At 38.0% G+C, this 20,470-nt stretch overlaps 2 protein-coding genes across 3 annotated transcripts in view; one reads left to right on the top strand and one right to left on the bottom strand.

The window, feature by feature from the left end:
• Positions 1-157: 157 nt before the first annotated feature.
• LOC105205785 (double-strand break repair protein MRE11) lies at positions 158-3,594 on the bottom strand. The gene is made up of 12 exons (XM_011175292.3): positions 3,032-3,594; positions 2,750-2,921; positions 2,490-2,626; positions 2,225-2,415; positions 1,952-2,153; positions 1,596-1,859; positions 1,419-1,500; positions 1,143-1,284; positions 889-1,052; positions 683-809; positions 392-619; positions 158-309 (listed from the first exon to the last, which is right to left on the bottom strand). Exons 1-12 carry the CDS (start codon positions 3,129-3,131, stop codon positions 253-255), a joined length of 1,866 nt encoding a protein of 621 aa, XP_011173594.1. The 5' UTR covers positions 3,132-3,594; the 3' UTR covers positions 158-252.
• A 1,029-nt stretch (positions 3,595-4,623) lies between these two features.
• The window catches only part of LOC105205779 (zinc finger SWIM domain-containing protein 8), a 71,857-nt gene continuing 56,010 nt past the window's right edge, over positions 4,624-20,470 (top strand). For both annotated transcript variants that reach the window (XM_026131787.2, XM_011175283.3), the window contains exons 1-2: positions 4,624-5,239; positions 8,172-8,763. In XM_026131787.2, the coding sequence (XP_025987572.1) occupies positions 8,742-8,763 (22 nt within the window). In that variant the 5' untranslated portion in view covers positions 4,624-5,239; positions 8,172-8,741. The remainder of the gene's footprint in view (positions 5,240-8,171; positions 8,764-20,470) is intronic.

Consider the following 20,470-nt stretch of genomic DNA (forward strand, 5'->3'; position numbering starts at 1 on the left):
TAAGCATCGGATATCCAACAAACAAAACTTACTTTGTAGAAACACAACACTAATTTTCCTCATTGATTTTACAAAATTTTTCAAATTTAAAAGTATCTTCCAATTAAATAACTTTATATATCGTTTTCTCAAATACATAATAATATACACATACAAATATTTGTTGTAATTTTTATTAAACTTTATACTTGTACAAAATAAAAATAAAAAATATATAGTGCATCTTTCATATGTGCATCTTCTCATATAATATTAGTCAGAATCACTTATAATAATAAATTGGTTCTTCGACTGCACACTTCTGGAATTCTGTTTAAAAATAGACACGTACTCATTAGATATTTACAAATTAACACAGTGTATTTTGTCGATAAATAGTTTTAGTTCATACTGTTTTTATATTGCTCTCATTTCCTTTTCCGCGACTTCCTCTGGGTCCTCTGGATCCTCTACCGCCTCTAGAACCCCTACCCCTACCCCTTCCTCTAGATTTAGTTGAAGTTGTATTTAAATCTTCATCACTTTCATTACTATCAAATGTTGCATTGGCAGTTGGCAAGCAAGTTTGCTTAAAGACTCTAGGAACAGGTTGCGGTGGTCTATCCAGCGCTTCAAGAATCTGCAAAAAAAAAGTTATATATATATATATATATATATATGAATAATGATATACAAATATTACATTATGCCGCTCCTCTTGGTCCTCTGAAAGTCTTTTATCGCGGAAACTTTTTATTTCGGCGCGAATATCTTCTACGGTCTCAGTATTTTGCGCTTGTACATACTCGATGGTTCTTCTCATTTGATCTCTAGCAAGTAAAATCATTCAAATAGAATGCAAATGTAATTCTCAGATATCAATTCAGAAAATAAATTATTACTAATTACCTTATAATATTCTTAAAGGCGTCCGTATCATTTTTATCAACATATCGATTTAAAGCTTCATTTAATGCTGTTACAGTCAATACTGTTAACTTATCTTTATTTTCTTCCATATCAAAATATTTTTTAATTCCTCCTGGCACTGTGCTAGTCCAATCTTGTTCTACCTAAAAAAAGAAAAAAGTTAGACAATGCCAAAATGATATAAAATAAAATCGCAGTCAACTAATTCTTTAAAAAAATTATATAACTCTTACATCTCCTTGGAATAATTCTGTAATATCATCCATATCATCAATTAGATCAGGAATGACACGCTTTTTGTCACCGGCTTTTATCTTACGAAATAGAATCATGTCCATTGGATTAGCAACTTCATCACAATATCTTTGCGCCAAACTAAAAGAATGTTATATATTTTTTTCTTCAAATGTTACTAGTGATATATATATATATATATATATATATATATATAAATTTAAAAATATATAGACTACAGTAAAATATTAAATTACTCTAGAATCTTTACAAACCTTATTGTATCAAATTGTTCATTTTCATCGTCATAAAATATTCTTAATCGAATTAAAGGTTGAACTGGTTGATTAGGATAGCCTAAAATGAGTTTGATTTTACATTATAATAATTGTGAGTTTATATATTAAAAAGAAATTATATTCAAGTAATAATAATTAAAATGATTGGCATACCTGTGAGTTGTTTAGCAACTTTAGGCATGATTTCATTTTCGATATAGTGATCTACATATTTAAGCACAGTCTCTTGCATTGAGATGTAATTTCCTACTTTACTTTTAATGTCATGATCTCGGAGAATCATGTTCTCAAAAATATATGGTCGAACGCTTTTTAATTTTAAATCTTTCATCTTGAAATTTTTCTTATTTATTTTAAGGAGACCCACATGCTTGGCTTTTGATTCACTCTCGCATAAAGAGGTAACAATGGAGCTTCCTAAAATCAGTTTAATTTATAAGAATTTTATAGAAATAAATTCTAAAGTAATATCCATACTGTCCATATAGAGAAAACAATTTAATTTTTACCTGGTTGAGAAATATGATATCCACCTTCTTCATTGAATTCAGGAGTAATACGACATTCATGTTCATGACCCCAAATAACTAAATCGAGGAATTTATGCAATCTATTTTCTGGTACATAAGCATAATCACCATGTTTGACACGATTTTGATGCAAAACAAATATATTGAAAGGGTCCATATTTTTCGGACGTAACAATTCCACCTATTTTTATAAATTATATTAGTGATTATTCTATGATAAAAAATATGAAAATAAATGTTTGAAATAGAAACCTTCTCATCCCTGTATAATCTTGATAATCTTTGGTCATTAATGTAACTCAAACCATAAAGTGCAACATAAGTATTACGTTTCTTCAAAACTATGGGAGATACAGTTATGCGAGAAAGGTCTGTCCATTTTCCAAAGTAATTTATAAGTCCAGTAGCTGACAGTATATCCATTGAACCGACAGTACCAAAACCTAATTCAGATAATAAATAAGATGTAATTTAGTTAGAAGTTTAAAGAAAGAAAAACAATAGCAGCGCTATTTACTTGGATCATCATGATTTCCATGAATAGTGAATATTGGCATTGAGACATTCAAATTCGGATCTTCGTAATTCACATGCTTCTGTGCACAGTGTTGGAATACTAGTTCCGAATCACTCAAGAATTCCAGCTTGCATTCTCTAAAAATGTAATAAAACTGTTATAATACATTTTTAGTTTTCATTAAAAATATTAGATAATGACAAAAGTTAATGAGTAACATCGACATTGATAAATTTAATGTCAATTTAAATAATACTTACCTAGTGCCCAAGCAATACTTTCGCAGCAGTTCTACACATTTGAGTAACGCGGTTTGCGACGGTTTAGTGTCGTGAAACAAATCACCGCCCAGCAAAATAAAATCGACTTCCTTCTCTTTGCCATATTTTAATATTTCTTCGAACGTTACGAAACTCTCGTCCGATTGCCCTCCTATCAAGCGAAATAATAATGTTAATTGTAATGTAGATTTTCATTTTTAAACGCATGTCAATTCTTCTTTTATAAGCAGTAGTCTGTTGAAAAATATCGTAAAAACAAACCTCTCTTTTTACTGTAGTCGAAACCGAGATGAATATCCGTGGCTACTAGGACGTTGATAGTATCCTCCGGATCTACATGCACATTAGAGGATTCCGACATCTCTCACGCTTGTTATATCAAATGGCACTCGATAATTAATTATATTTTAACGGTTTTTTTTAATATGCAGTAACACTTGACAATCAGAATGGCGCGAAATGTAAGCGTTTGTCGGTGACAGAAACATGTGAGGAAGAGGGATTATTGGTTATGCGATAGAACCGTTCCTTGCACTTCGTGTTCTCTATTCTATTGGCTCGGAAACGCTTGCCACGTGGCAGAAAGCAAAGCGGTAGCTACACTAGCCACTCAATTTATGGCTTTTCCGTAAAAACAAAATCATGATTGGTTCATTGCTTTCTACCGCACGAGCGTTTTTATATCTTTTGTGCAGGAGTCATTTTGTAAAAAGTTTCTTTTTACTCGTTGATTTCGGTCTTTGGGCAAATCGCACTGAAATTTGATCGCGTTGATTGAAACTTTAAAAAAACGTTTGTATTTAAAACGAGATAAATATATATATTTAAGTGTAGAAAAGAAAGATTACAAAAAAAAACTGAGTGCTAAAAGTGCAAGCGACGTGCAGACCCAGCACTGACCAATGAAAAACGCTATAACTTTTTTCATATGGCGGGAAATTTAATTAACTACCACGTCAACTTCAGACATTTATTTAAAAGTTTATGAAACTATTAATTATTATAATTGTTAAACTGATTGTTGGCTTCGAACGTTGTCGGATTTAATAATCATAATATATGAATATCTAAATATGATGTAGATATAAGAGAAAGCATTATGTCTTCTATGGAACATTGTTAATGTTCCGCAAAAGAAGCTATTGTCTGTATTGCATTTAATTTTTTTCTTGATATTTCTTTTAGAAAAAAAAATTAAAATTTATTATCAGTTATTTTCAAAACATAAACTTTAATTTATTAACTTTTTCCCAAGGTAAAAATTTATGTAAAATAAAAAAATATTATTATAAAAAATAGTACTTTTTTGTTATTTTATATAAATTTAATTTACCAAAAATAAAATATTAAAAATTTGTTTGATGATTGTTTCATTTAAATATTCAAATTTTAAAAAATTACGCATCTTTAATTTAATATGAATAATACTTCTCAAAATTAACTTTTCATTTAGCTTAACTTAATCTTAACGTAACTTTTAAATGAATAGTTTTCTGTTTATGTAATTTTTAACTTAACTATATTAATTTTATAAATAATTAACTTTAACTTAATTTAGTAAAAAAAATTATTAACTTATCCAATCTGAATTTATTCTTTTTATTGTATTGTGTTATCCAGTTTAGAATAATTTTGTTTGTATTTTCTACATGAAAATGATTTGTGTAAACGTAACTTAAACAATAGATAAAAAAATAATCCATGTAGACGTAATCTTATAATTTAAATGCAGCCCGCGGCAAATTTAAATTTGCGTCGATTCGCGCCAAAAGGGAAACGGAGACGGCCGAAGACGACCGATCGCGCGACGAAAAGGTAGGGAGTGGGTACGCGGCGCCATCTGACGCCCCATCAGCAGTCGCAGCAAGGAGCGCGCAGGAGGTGGTCACTGTCGTACGCCATATTTGTTGTTATCGTCGATGGGGGTAGGCCAGTTCCGAGTTTTCTCGGACTCGGCTCGCTGACGGCTGTCGCGATAACGGTCGGCGGCGATCTCGGAACTGTGCTCGCGAGGAGGTCTGTGCGTGACGCGACGTGCGGGTTCGTCGAGGAGTCGCGGAGACTATTCGCTTGTGCGCGCGGGCGCGTGCGGGGTGCGTGCGTGTGTGTGCGGTGCGTGGTGCGCGCGCGCGAGAGCGCGCGCGCGCTCTCTTTCTCTCTCTCTCTCCGGCCGACGTCCTTTAGCCGCGACGAGAGAAACATCGATGGGGTGCCACCGTGACGGCTCAGCTGTCCTGCTCCGTGCCGAGTGCGCCGCCGTGCGTGTGTGCGTGTGCACGCGCGTTTGTGTACTATCGCCGCTCGCGTTACAGTCACGCTGGTTACGCACGGTCCGCTCGATGGTGCCCCGTTAGCGTCGCGGCGGCGTTACTACTGGCGAACGGGGTGCGCGTGCGAGACACCAAAGGGGTTGCCACGACGAGCACTGACATCCGGACCTCCGGACGCGGATTTCGTACGGGGTTGGAGGTAAGCGACGCAACAAGATCCTGTGCCCCCGCGCATTCGTGCGTGCGTGCGTGTGTGTACGTCCGTTTTGTGTGTATGTGTGTATGCGCGCGCGAATGCATACTTGAATCATCCTACGAACATGTATATGTGTGGAAGGAAGCCGCGAGAATTTCGGGTTTCGTACGTGTAAGAAAAAGAAAGAACGAGAGGAGGATGGGGGGGGGAGGGGTTGCTGTCGTGTTGACGGGGTCGGGGTCGTTGTACGTTCTTGACGCGGGGTCTGTTGACCCTGGCCAAGGTCCTCGCGCGTTTCACGGCTATATCGTCGATGTGCGTCTACGCGCGCGCGATTCCATTCGATCGCGTCTCTCTCGCGGCCTCGGCTCCGCGTATGTAACACGTCAATCGCCTTAACCTAGTCCAACGACTCGCTTGACTCACCGTCGGAGCGCCGCGATCCGCGCGGCGTCCCCGACGGCGGCGGTGGCGGCGGCGGCGAGAGCGGAGCGAGCGTACACCGATTCCGCACCGCCGACGACGGACGGGACGAGGCGCCCCGCGTGTGTCGCGAGTCGAAAAATCAATACTCGCGTCTGTGAGGTAACGCGAATCAGCTGTTACTGTTTTACTCGGGGCCCGCGAGACGCTAAAGCTCCGGCGAGACGGCGGGCGTTCACGCGTTTGGCCGCGCGACGGAGATTTTCCCCAAAAAACTTGTTGATATTTCGTGACCTTATTGCGGATTGCGCTGTCCCGTGGCGGGCGTAACGAACGCTGGCCCTCGCGCATTCTGGACGAGCCTCGTCCAGACGGAAATCGTCCGCGAAATGGGCTGAACGTCTGTTACGCGAGTTCACGAGCTTCGCGGATTCATAACAATTCATAACTTGTTGATTTCCGTGATCTTCCGACTGTAATCTGTATCGCGATCAAAACCATGCAACGAACCGTCGTTTATGTAGCCGGCCTTTTGTTTTTTTCAGTTTCGTCCTGATAGGATCGCTAACTGTTGCGCAAATTTTGCGGACTCAATTATGCACTTTTGACTTGTGATTTCTGCCAAGTTTAACTATTGATTGTTGACGTCGCGTTGACCTTTCGTTCTGAGATTCTTCTCACTCCGCAAAATAAACTAATCGTTTGCGTGATTTTCACAAAATGATTTTCGCCTGATGTTGCTAAATATATGCGGTTAAATATATATAATGGACGCTCATTAATTGGGTTTGTTGACAAGGTAGATTTTATTGGGTTGGATCTTTAAAAAGAATCTCTTTTAAAAAAATCTACAAAATCTTACCCAATCAAAGCACATTTTTTCGATTTCTTGGAGAATTAAAAAATTGTTTAATTTAATTTATTTTACTTTTAATTTTCCTTTTTTATTAAATAGTAATTATAGTTAAAAATTTTTTATTTTTTGAGAAAGTTTACAAAAAATCCTCTAAGATACTTGAGCCGAATAAAACCCACTTAACTTATTTTATTTTTTATAAATTCTATTTATGAAAATATTAAAATTAAATGAGAATAAAAAGTTTATTTCAATTTTTCTACTCACAAATCTAAAATTATCTTTCATATTAACATTTGTAAATAAACATTAAAAACAAAAAAAAATACTAAATTGTAATAAATATTTGTTTGAATAGTTGTAATGAAATGCTTACTAAATGTAAATAAATATTTATTTATTATATTTTTTAAACTCTGATTGTTAACATCATTAGCCTTTCGTGTTTTGAGCTTCGTCTAGATAGGATCGTTTTGTAAAAGAAGCTGACCTATTCGCGATCTTTGTAGATTCAAAATTATTTTCAACTTGATGATTTTCATGATCTTATTGTGACTGTATTTTGGCTAATAAAATATAATAATCTTTTGCTTTCCGACCATTAATTGGATGAAATCGTTCCGAGAAATAAATCTATCATCCGTTTCGTGAGTGCTTCAATTTGAAAATTGTTTTGGTATTCTAAATATCGAGAATACATTTTCAATTATTCATATTTGGTTTGAAGATATAAATTGTACACTAAAAAAAATTTCTCCGAATGAAATCATTTCCTTTAATTTAAATAAATGTTATAAAATCATTAATTTTTAAATTTATAGGAAATATTATTTTTATTCAAGGAAATAAAATTTAAAAAAATATTTATTTGACAATAAAACATTTGTTTCAGTGTACATTTTGTTTTACTGTTATTTTATATTTGTATTTATATTTTTGTTACGAAAATACGTAGTGCGTTTTATATCATAATTGATCTTTCTCCTCTCTAACTCCCCTTCGTTCCTCGTGATCTATTAAATAATATTGGAGCAGCATTTTCCAAATTAATTCGGCGGGACCCACATCATAAAGAGGAGGGAATGAAAGTAAGAGTCCTCGAGAAGGTAATAGCCGTGTTCTACAAATGGGACTATCTCAGAAATAATGATCGACTCACGGCGGGGCTCGAAGGAATACTAAAAAGAAAAAATGGTCTTGCAAGTACGACCACAATTTTTTGGCTGGAAAAAATTAACTCATGATACCGCATACTTAACCAATCTAACAGACACAGACTTTATATCTGAACTGTTTGTGAAATTTAGAAACAAAATCTTTCTGTGGCGCCTGTTAAGGTCAATCATACCTGTTATAAAATTCGACTGTGTAATTGACAATGAGACCTAAATCTTCCAGAATATATTGTCAAATGTTACCGCCATAAATTCTATATATGACAAACAATATCTTCGCGATAAATTATTGTTGTACCATCTAGAAATTTACCTACATTAGCAAAACATTTTTTGGAGTGAAGCAATGAGTGTTATCTTTCGTAAACTTCGTGTATAGTTTAGGGAACGTTGCGCGTGTACATGTGAGCGTCTGTATTGATAACGAAGAGGTACAATAAAAGAATAATTAATTTGAAAGGTTGTCTTTTCTCGGTCGCAGGTCTCCGGGTACGCGGTGGTGGAGTCTGCGTCGCCACGCGATCGTGCAGACGAGACTCGGCGTGGCGAGCACGGTGGCAGGTAGCCACCGTCGAGGACGCGCTCGTAGTTTCGCGTGTGATTCGCACGGCAATTAAAACTGGCGGGCAACCTGGCTCGGTCCTCCGGCAGCGGTGGCGGCGGCGGCGGTGCTGGGGGTCGAACCGGCGGCAGAAATGGCGATGCTGGCGGTAATGGTAACGGCGGTGCTGCGGGTGCTAGCGGCAGCGGGGGGGGTGCTGGTGTTGGTGCCAATGGTGGTGGCGATGCTAATAGCAACGGTGGCGGGGATGGTAACACCGCGGCTTCGAGAAACGCGGGTGCTGCAGGGGCCGCCGCCGAACCTAGTAGAATTGGTGCGGATGAGGCTGGATCCGGCGGTGGACATCTAATCGAATGGGAGGAAAATGACCGCTTTTCCTTCGACGACTCCGACCGCTTCGAGGAGGACTCCCTGTGTAGCTTCAGCAGCGAGCCCGAGTCGCTGTGTAATAACTGGCGAGGATGGAGACGGCTTCCGCCAACGTTTGGGATGTCCAAGAAGTCGTGCGAAGGTAAGCGCTTCTTGTCTTCTTTCCTATCGCACTGAAATTCGTGTCCAACGTTCAAACGATTTTGATAAAACGGTTGTTGAAATTTTTGAGATTGGACAGGATAGATCATTACGAAAGGTTTACCATATTTTCAAACAAAGTTCAAAAAGAGATTACATAGGTTAATAATTTTTATTTAATTATGATTAGCAGAACACATTTTTTTCCATTTTTAAAGACGAACGATTAGTACCTAAAAATATGATAGTTTTTGTTGATATTGTTATATCTTCTTATACAACGTACGTACACATGCGGCGGCGGATCTAGGACACCCCGTGTGCGACGAATGTCGGGGAAAGGAAGCGAGATTTCGTCTTCTTTGCTCCTGTAACCGCGATTGACTCCTGTTTTCTTTTTCTGCTCGGTCCTCGCTCCGTGCTGGAGCGATCAAGGCCGAGAATAAGACCAAAACCGAAACGAGAAAGAGTGCGCGAAGGAGAGAGTAAACGAAAGCTATTGCTCGCTCTCGTTGGTGTGCGCAGTCAGCCGATTCCGTTTCGAGATTTCGCACGATCTGCATTGACGGATATAATCCTGATGGATGCGAAAGCGTCCTCGCGAATGAGCTCGGGGACTGGATTTAAAGTATCGAATGGTTTTATCGCGACATTATATCCGCGTGCAGAGAAATCTCTCTGGTCCCACGATCTTGCGTAACTTCGCGGATTCTTCTCATTACGGCGCTTTCATGTCGCGTATCGAGTTCGCCTACGAATGAATCAATGCAATAAGATCGACACGTTACAGTGAAAGTATTCGAATCCGCTTTCTCGTTGCAACGGTTGTACGCATCGAGATAGAAAGCGAGCGTACTTGCATTCGTATTTCTCTGGGTGATTTATTATTTCTGATTACAAACGGTTTTAATATAAATATACAAATTATCTCTGTATAAGAGGAAACATAATATTACATGAAATATTACATGAAAATTATATTTATAACAGTTGTAGTTACATAATTATAATATGGCATAATTACAACTGAAAAAATTGTTGTGTCCAAGTAAATATATTTTAACATCATTTCCTTGATTAAAAAAAATTTTCTAAATTTAAAAATATTTTATACCAGCTAATATTTATGTAAATCAAGGAAATGATGTTAAAATAGATATATTTGCTTAAACAGAAAAAAACTTTTTTTAGTGGTGTTTTAAAATAATATAATAAAATTAGTTATTTATTCCGAAGAAATGATTGCTACAGTACAACTACGTTTCTTCCTGAAAATGATTAAGGGACAGTGTTATCGATATGCAAGGACACCGAGCAATTACGGTTATCGAAAATCTCCATATTACTATCTTATATGTACCTTCACTTATACTCCAAACATATGGGAGCTTAAGATATTGGTCAAGCGTGTAATACCATCGTTTGGATTTCAATTATATTAATGCACGACGAAGCTTAAGATTGAATTTACATTAGTCCGCTCTCTCCGTGATCTAACTGAGAATCGTCATGGTGTAACAATAAATGTTGTGTCTCCCTCCTTTCTTTTGCTCTTCCGTCTCTTCTCATTTTAAAAGATAACACAGTATTGAAATATAAATGGAAACTAACGGGCTTGGAATCTTGTTCGTATTAAAGGTTACCGGTAGAAGGGGTTAAAACTTGCGAGTACACGGCGTTACACGGTAAGGTAAAAGCTGTCCGCTATGAATAGACGAGCTCCACGGTATGAGTGATTATTTCAGCGGAGATTTGTTGCGCTACCGTCCGTGCGTCATCGTTGCGGCCTGATAAAGAGAAAACACACACACACTACGTGATATTTCACTACTGCCGTAGCTTCCGGAATTATCATTCGTGTGTCGCAACTTTCCACGCTGCATTGCATTGTCCTTTCGCGAAAGGATGGGACGCGTGAGATTGAAGTGTCGCGTGTCACGATAAAGAGCGATCTCAATTTTCCGCGAGAAAAATAATTTTTCTTAAAGATGAGCTTTGCCAAGGAGATATCTCGCCAAGGAAGAGTACGAAAATAAATTGATGAAGTAAAACACTTAGATGTTGCGTAGTTTATATTTATATCAATTTGCCTATTTTGATTGTTCAAGGTGAAGCCCTAGGTGAAAACAAATCGACCGTATTTGAAATGTATTTGTAACGATGAAAGTGATTAACTTTCGATCAGCGGCACGTTACGATGTCACTTCAAATATTTTACATACAAATATTTTATATACGCGAGACAATTTTTAAATTTAAATTTTATGCAAAATAGGTACATCACTGAAAATACTTTTGCCGCGAGCCAGAAAGTGCGCGTGAGATGACTACGAAATATTTCAGATCCGCATGTGTTTTTTTTTTTCCCCGACAATACCGTATACGCTAGTTTTTCATAGAAAGTGGAATTACCCGCGGATATACAATCATGCAAATTACCTTGCACAGTTTGCAAACGGTTTTCGCAGTTTGTGTGTGGATTGAATGCATTAATGCAATTTTAACTTTCTCACACGAGAGCGTACCGCGCTCGATGTTCGTTCCCTTCGAGGATAAATGCAAATCTCCGCTGCTCTTTTCTACATTTCCCAGAGCACTGAAATTGTCGAACTGTGTGGAAAGCGCAAGCGACATTTCAAGAGGATTGCTTCCGCATTTATTCGATTTTTTTTTTTTGTATGAAACTTCTTTTATGAATGTTATGCATATTTTGCCGGGAACGTATTTTGGGAAATGCGTTAATGTTGACGATTAAAACTTTTTGTACAGCAGCTGCTGTTCCTCTTGTTCGTTTTCTCAGTGGAAAATCATGCTCTCGTAGCTTCATTAAGATTTAAGCAGGGTTTCCGAGAAGTTTAATAAAGACAGAAGACACGAACATATTGAGAACTTTCAAGAAACTTTCCGTTCCTCGCCTTTAAAGTGGAAACCACTTTTAAGGAGAGGAGAGTATGTGACGTTTACTTATGTAGATAATGGAAATTTCTCGAGTATGTCTTATGAAGGATAAGTTAATAACATTTTCACACATATGCTGAGAGAACGATTTTACTGTAGCAACTAAAAATTTCGCTGGATACAGATCAGAAAGTAATTTTATGTTGGACTATCAAAAGAATTATGTAAAACGCCCAAGCATAATAATGTTGCTGCAAACAGTTCTGATATTCTACTTAACCAAGTTAAATATCCTGTATTATTTCATAAATGGTTCAAAACAATTATTTTCAGATCTGTATTTCAGCAAAATTGTTTTTCCGTGTATGCACTGAGAAAAAAAGTTGTTAACTTGACTAAATTTTTCAACTGGATTAAATTTTTTAAATTCAAGTATTTATGTCTTTGATTTAAATATATAAAATACTTGAACTTCAGTTTAAGCATTCAGGTATTTAACTTAACTACGTGTATATTATATTTAATTTAAATACATGAACTGAAGAAATTCAATTCAATCAAGTTGAAAAATTTAATTAAACTAATAATTTTTATCTTAATACTTATTATATTTTTTCACTAAGGATTTATATATTTAATTTAAATATATAAATATGAACTGAAAAAATTTAATCAAGTTGAAAAATTTACTCAAATTAACTTTTTTTCTCAGCGTAGGCCTGCATAAATATGTGCGTATAACTTATGCCCATTGTTCTGCAAGATATGGCTTAAACCAATTGTACAACAATATTTTATAATTTCCCTTATCTTAATGAATACCGCGAATTGTAAAGGGCATTTCATTCAAGTCATTTCGCGTGTGTATCCCGTGTCGATCTTTCCACAGACGTTGGCCTGTGTTTGCGCGAAATCCGTGACTCGTGCGTGCACGGTGCATGCACCGCGTGCATCTTTTCGCTATCGTGTCAAAGATGATGGTCTCGCGCGGGCGAGATACTCGCCGCGTTTCTTCGCGTTTAATCTCGCTTCATCAGCAATTACCACTTCGCAAATTAAGTAGATCGGCGATGGAACGTACGGCGACGCCGTCGGTGTGCATAGATAATTCGCAGACTCTCCTACGAGATTCCTAGTAGGGCGTACAAATTCCCGGGGCTGGAGAGAATCGCTGGAAGCGCATTTGCAGCTGCGAGACGTGTGTATGCATCACGCGCCCACGCATGCATTTACGCGTCCCGGTGCATATGCACGTAAGTTCCACCTCTTCGCGTGTAGGGCGGTTTTCACATGCGGGCGTTATACCCTCACCCCTCGGCCTGTTCCAACGTTCTCGCTTCTCTTCCCTCGCCGACAGTATTTCGCGCTTGAATCGCGTCGATCGACGATACATTTTGCGGGTGACGTTTTCACGACATTGCGCACGTAACTGTATTTTTATTATATTTTCAGACCCTCCACACGGCGCGTTTGCATTTACGTAGCTTTGCAAGTTGATCAATTTTGCTAGGAAATTGAATCACGATTCAAATTAATTGCGTCACGCAATTTATATAGACAGTATCAAAGAGCACAAAAGAAACAATTTGTAAATCTGAAAAAATTTTTCAAAAAAAAAAACACGAAACAAGGTAAAACAGAGTGCACATGCTGTTACTACGTTAACATGCTATCTGCTAACAGACTAGCCGTGTAACAAGCGTCGTGGAGTGCGCTGTCTTGCAGCAACTTCACGAAACTCTGTTGGCACATGAAATTCTGTGGCCAATGATTGAAACACAGTCACCAAATTTCTCCTCTCTCACGAGCATACACCTAACTTTCCCGAGACTGTCAGATTACAATTCTGTTGATATTACACCATACGTACACCGATTACGCTCAGAATCGGGCGCAGCCACCTATATGCGGTTGTTCGCATGCATCCGAGCATGCATGCACGTATTGACATTAGGCGAAGCTCGAGATTGATCCCGTGTGCAATGAATTGCCGGTGCTTATCAAGCGGTTTTTAGCTCTGCGACCACGCGTGTATAATATAAATCACACGCGTGCGCGCGCGCGTGTGTGTATGTGTGTGTGTGTGTGTGTGTATCGCGCTCGAAGGACTCGGTCTGACATTGATCGATGAGGCCTCGTCGCGAATCAACGTTCGTTGTTCGTGCGCGAGCATTAACGCGCCCGAGTCATCGAGCAATTCGCATAACGAGATTTTGCGATGCCGATGAGACGAGAGGACGGACGTGCGCGTACGTTACCGGTTTTGCCAGACGATTGTCTCACGGGTTATTTCGCTATGCTAAGTTTTGTCGTAAAGTCTCTCGGGGCGAGAGAAACCCCGGGACCCGATTCGAGCGACTGTGCTTGTCTCCATTACGCGATGAGTCGACGTGAATAGGGGAGAGAGAGAGGCTTCGTCTAATTAAATAGCTGCCGTTCCGAGGCTGCGGTTCTAGCCTCCTTCGGTCGTTATACTCGATTTTGCGATGGGTAAGGAAAGTTAATTTGAAATATCACCGAATTACCGTATCTTATCTCCTGCTCCTCCGGGCACGTAAAAGGTAATCGATATTACCGTATCGCGGAAGGTATATCGCTCGCCCGCAAGAAAGGTGGTTGCAAGTTGAAATTCTTCGTACTTTTTTTTAAGTACGGATTTGTAAGTTTTAAATACGTCTGCCTTCAATCAGGAAAAATGATACAAGTTTAATTCAAATGAAAAAAGGGGGAAAATTATATAAATCAAAAGAGGTAGTTTTAGCAGGGTTAAAAAATCACGTTTTGAACATATTTTAAATACATAATATATGTGTTTAAAACATGTTTAAAGGGGGTACCTAATTTGAAACGTTAAAGGTAATTTTTTGAGATTTTTTAAAAATAAAAATAAAAAGGTTTATAAAGATTTTTAAAAGTTAAAAATATATATTATAAAATATTAAAAACATGTTTAACAAAAACAATGTTTTTTTTAAATACATTTTACCAACTCGGGGTTTTTTAGGGATATGACACATAGCGAAATTAATATCTACCTTATTTATACCAGAAACGAGCAAATTATGATTAGTCCTGAGTTATTTAACTTGAGTTTAATACTGCCGTAAATAATTGATTTTTAAATACGCAATTTACTCTCTCTCTCTCTTTCTCTCTCTCTCTCTCCCCCCTGAACATTTTATATCTTCGACTTGTGTTTCCACCTTCCTTGCGGGTGGAGAGAATATACAGAAGAGAAATATTATCATCGAAACATATCGGTGGCAGCAGGATAGCCGTGCAATAATATCGACCAGTATAATACTAGCCCGGGTGAATTCCCGCGACGACGTAAAGCCTCCGCGCGTCGCGGAAGCTACCGGCGTATAAGTACCCATTACCTGCTACAGAACTAACGTAGAACAATGGAGCGCGCGTCTCCCCTACGTAATTACTGCGCGGCTCGCCGTTCGAGGGCGAGGGGTCTTCTTCGTACCGTTCGTCTAGGCCCAGGGGTGCACAACTCGGATATTAACCCATGTAAGTCGTATTCTCCCCCTCTGGAGCTTCTGATGTATCCGAGTCTGCAAAGGAACAACACACGGGCACTCAGGGATGAGATAGCACGTTCGCGCTAAACTTTATTAAACCGGTAATTTTGCGATTGTTACGCGTATTGTTTACGTCACACGTATTGTGTACGTGTATATTGCGTTGTTCGTGCAGCAGCATAAATTAATTGATAATGAAAAGAAAGAGTAAATATGCGTGACGGTTAAGGCAATTGATAATAACGAGAGCCCGTGTGATTAACGGAGTTACATAAATTATCACGCAGCGATGCATTTGTGCAGCGAAAATAAATGAAGGAAAGCGAGAACGGTAATATGAATTTTGTTCCGAATTATATCAAAATGGAGCTTAGTGATTTATTTATTGTGACGTATTTACATCATACACACTGAGAGAAAAAATTACTAAATTTCAATAAATACTTGTTTGAATATTTGTTTAAATTACAATAAAATACTTACGCAATATTTATTTGATGAAGAAAGATAGTTTAAATTAAAATAGTGGTCCTTGTACTAAATAAACATTTATTTACATTTGATAAATATTTTATTGCAACCATTCAGACAAATATTCATTAAAATTTAGTAATTCTCTCTCTCTCTTTCTCTCTCTCAGTGTATATTGCGCATCTCTGGTCCAGGCGTGCTGCCAATCCGAGTCTCTCGCGTACGTTGTACAACACGGGGGATGAGAGAACGTGTTAGGTTCACGTGCAGTTCGCCGTACACGTGCGTCCGTCGTCGTACACCTATCCAGCTCGCGGCCGCAATTACTGTTCCGGCAACAGATGCGCATATTCTCGTCCATGTTGCGTGTTCCCGATAAAATGCCTTCTTAGGACACGACATGCGCGAAAGTGACGCGAATGAGAAGATAATCGTGAGGATCCGTTGAACCTGTCGCTCTTTTGTCTTTGCAAAATTACGGTTTGACATTACGGGATAGAAGAATAAAGCGAGTCAAGTACTTTTGCGAGACAGGAAATTTCGTGACAGTCCGTCATCAGCCATCCAGATCCCCAGTAGAGCTTTACGAAGTTTCTGCGAGACAATTCGTATCTTGCAATATTCGTCGCGTACTTTTTCAAGAGAGAGAAAGAGAGTTTATTAGATTTTTCTTCACTCCAGAATACAAATGCAATAGTAGCTTCGCATTCTTTTTCTTTTTTTTTTTTTCTTCAACGAATGCTCGTAACGATAATGGCAACGTGTAAAACGGCAACGGCATATTAATAAATTTTAACGCGGCGTGTCGGACATTCAATTTCCTGAAAATTACATTTTCGTTATTATCGTAATTCTACCATTTCCCCTCCCCCTTTTTCCCCCTGGCAGCGCGTATCGATTTTTCCTTTTCCCGGGTCAGCGGCTTCGTCGACACATCACGAATGCGTTCGGTGTGCGCATATCGATATTGGCATGTAGGAAATTGAAATAAATTATTCCTTGTTACGTGCGGCAGCTAGAGCGTTGCAGATAACCGCGTTAATGGGTCAATCGATCATTCGTCCGTGTAGACGTATAGATCGAACGATTTATGAGGATATCGGTATATTACGCTGGTAATCCGGGAGGTATCGCGAGGCCCAACGTCGGAATATCGCAGGTATCTCTGGTATCCTAAATTCATGTACGCAAAATCGTGATACAGGCGTGTGCGCTGCTCTCTGAGTCAAAATCAATGAAATCTTACTGATTTGCAGTACTATACTTGTAACTGCACACTGGAAAATTATCATGCTCGTGCTAAGAAAAGCGATGACTCAATTTTTATTTTTCTTCTACTGAATATTTTCTGCAAAGAATATCTCGATAATAGCTCTTAACATTCATCAATTACTTAAAAATAATATTTTCTTAAGATGAATTTTGTGCGCACAGAGAAAAATATACTTGAATTATATACATATAAGTGAATATTATTTTAATTATTTCGTAAGTTTGGTAGATCCTCATCATAAGTTTATTATCATAAGTATTAAATTTATTTATATATTTGAATCCTAGTAATTTCATATATCAATCAGTATTAAGTTAAATCCAAATTTCTATTTGCTTATCATTCAGACTTCTCTTCAATACAATTTTGTATAATATTATTCTTCGAAAGAGTATTCTTTCTTTAGTATGATAATGTGTTTTTCTAAAATTTGTGACGAGCATTTTTTAAGACAATTATCAATAAAATATTCTTCATTAAAGATAATTATTACTTGCAAGAAGAAAAAAATTAATTCATTACTCATTTTTTTGACAGTATTTTTTTTATCATCATCAGTGATTATTTTCTCTCTTTCAATAATAACACACTGATTTTGTTTAGAATGTAAAAAAAGTGCTCTTACTAATTGAAATCAATATGTTATCATTGACATTGTTTATATACATGAATATAGTTGCAAGTATTGTATAATACTGCAAATCTATTATTTATTATTTTTCAGTGATAATATACTGATTTTTATTTAGAGAGTGGACTTCTCATAAATTTCTTAACTTAGCGCGTTAGAATGTTTTTTCTAAAAGCATTTCCACTTTGTATTTTACGATTTAGCGATCTTCAATTCTCTTTTACATCTGTTGACCAGTGCTCGCTCCGCGAGACTTTAGCTGGATAACCACCTCGAGGGAGAAACGAGAATAACGCTACGTGGAAATGTAACGTAAAGGAACAAAGCTATTCCCTGCATTGCGAAGATCGTCTCGAAAGTCCTTAAGGACTCGTCAAGTCGGATGAGAATGAAGCGCTCGAAGCGCTTCGTCGCGAATTCCTCAATGCAAACAAACTACTTAATAGCTATTGTTACGAGCGTACCGATGAGCTCTGTCGTGGTGCACAATTTTCCTTGTGTCGTCCGAAAGTCTCGGAAAAGTCGAATAAAACGGCCCGTAGAAGGGAGTATTTTCATCGTCTCTCGTTGAAATGCATGATTCGAATTGTGAACACAGCGGATAACGGATTTGCAAAGAAAGTTCTTTTAAGAAACTTTTTCTTGTAATTATTATTTTGCTGATGTTTTGAAATTTTATAGAAATTGCACGATTGAATGCGTAATGTGAGTACATGAGAAGACTTGCATTAATTTTTTCTGTTTGATATAAACATTGTAAACGACAAATGTTATTTTCATAAGATATTTTTTTTATCAAAAATTCAATCAAATGCTATTATATTTGCACAGAAAAAAAGATACATTCTTGCTCTGAGAATATCCTTATTTTTGAAATGTTAAATATTAAAAAGAGATTACACAAAGTTAAACCAAGAACCAGAATTTTGAAATATGTGTTATTATCATAACAATTATATGTGCTCTTTAGAGGAATATGAAATTTAATTTCATCAAATTTTTTCAAAGAAGAATTGTTGGACGGAACATACTATAGTTTTAATTCGATACTCTAATGTATGATACTAATGGTTGAGCTCTGAATTAACATTTCATGAAAATAAGACGTCAAAAATTTATATGAAATTGAATGAATAATTGTTTATAGTTAAAAAAAAAATATTTTTTTTGCTAACAAAAAAATGGATTCTAGATTACACGAAGGATTTGTTTAAGTAGAATAAGTCGTGGTATAGTCCTCACCGCGTGCGTCCCTCGGGCTATCACGTACAGGGAAAATGGGCGTTAACAACGGCCGCAAATTCGATTTACCGACAAACTTCGTCTTCGTATTCTCGCCTCAACGACGGAAAACCACCCGCACACGGTCCGTACGGTGCGTATTACGTCCCGCCGCACAACAAATAGTGCTCTGCCACCTTGAAAGGACGGACCCGAGTAGTAGTCCGCACACGCCGTGGCGGCGCATACTCCCGACGTTTAGTGTTTCGCTCGCGCATTTAATTACCGGGGTCGCATGACGATATAGACGTCGGTGAAAAGGTGACGTGCACCAACACCATCAATCGACCCCGCCTTTGTGTTCATTACGGCCGCGCCGTAGTTCGGGAGAGTCGTTGGGACGAAACGGGTCTGCCTCGCCTCCTATTCTCTTCTCTTTTGCAAGAGCGAAGATCCGCCTGTATATCCTCTCAATTATTTTCAGTATCGACACTAATTGCGTCTGCAACGTTTTCGAATTAATGGCGTAATCTCTCGCGATAAGGGAGCGGCGCTGCTCGTTAAAATGTTAAGGCTACATTTCATAATTGCGCGCGTGCTAACTGTTCCCGCTTGTGTGCATAAGCTCCGAATGCAACGGCGATATCATCGCTTTCACGTTGCTTATTTGGCCTCGTCGCGTGCACTTTTACAAGGCGCAGAAACGAGACGAACGTCCAACGGCCAGATCGAGTGGCTGTCCGTTTCGTTCTGGTTTCCTCGAAGGGCAGACACTGATCGATGCAAATCGCGTGGGACTGAGAATAATGATCGCTTTCTCGCATGCACGTGTCGTTATTTCACTCTTGAAAAAATTCCTTTTAACGACAATTAGTCGCAGCGACGGTATTACACAATGTCACTAAACAAAGAATGATGATGTTTATCAATACTTGAGTGGATTCAAATTGGGATATTATTTATTTTATTACTGTGAAATTTTCTCCAATAAATCCAATTAATTGGATAATATAAAATATATTCTAATTAACGTTATATTATTTAGTACATGAAAAGCTTGATACACGCGTTGCAAAGTGCAAGGCAATGAGGTACAGTTCCTCTCTCATTTGCGTCGAACGTGTCATCCGTGGCGCACTTTAAATGAGGTGCAGCAGGGTTAAACAGAGAATAAGACAATAACGAATCGCCTACTCGTTTTGCCAATGACTCTGGTTCAGGGTCGGTCATTGCACTTTTGGTCCGGGTACAACAAAGAGAACGAGTCGGGGCAAGACGGGTCTATTATTCGTTAGGCTCACGACTTTCGGCGTTAGTATTTACGACCGTCTCGGTCTGTACGATAAGTATCTTTATACTGCGCACGAGGGACGCCGTCAGTACTGCCGTTCGATAGGCCGAAGAATCTCGCATATTTTTCTTGCAAACACGTTTACCGCGATTGGAGCAACTTCACGATCGAGCGGGGAGAAAATGTTACGCCAATGAGAATCGAAGTTTCGCTTATATACTTGTATGAATCTCTTCGCGCTTCACTCTCGAAACAAATATCTTTCTCGCTGTCTCTCTTCGTTTTTTTTTGTTTTTTTTTGGAGGGAGGGAGGGAGAGAAGATTATTTGGAGATATTGAGAAGTTTTATTATATGAACAATAAAGTTAGCGTATCACTGTTCAGATCGAGATA

This window comes from Solenopsis invicta, chromosome 5 (genome assembly GCF_016802725.1).
Source record: "Solenopsis invicta isolate M01_SB chromosome 5, UNIL_Sinv_3.0, whole genome shotgun sequence".
NCBI lineage: Eukaryota > Metazoa > Arthropoda > Insecta > Hymenoptera > Formicidae > Solenopsis > Solenopsis invicta.

What these genes read in the sequence shown, in the direction of transcription:
- LOC105205785 (XM_011175292.3), bottom strand. Translation starts at nt 3,131, where the DNA reads ATGTCGGAATCCTCTAATGTGCATGTAGATCCGGAGGATACTATCAAC. An exon ending in TGGAAATCATGATGATCCAA is followed by an intron (nt 2,416 to 2,489) that starts GTAAATAGCGCT and finishes TATCTGAATTAG; the next exon opens with GTTTTGGTACTGTCGGTTCA. An exon ending in GATTATACAGGGATGAGAAG is followed by an intron (nt 2,154 to 2,224) that starts GTTTCTATTTCA and finishes TTATAAAAATAG; the next exon opens with GTGGAATTGTTACGTCCGAA.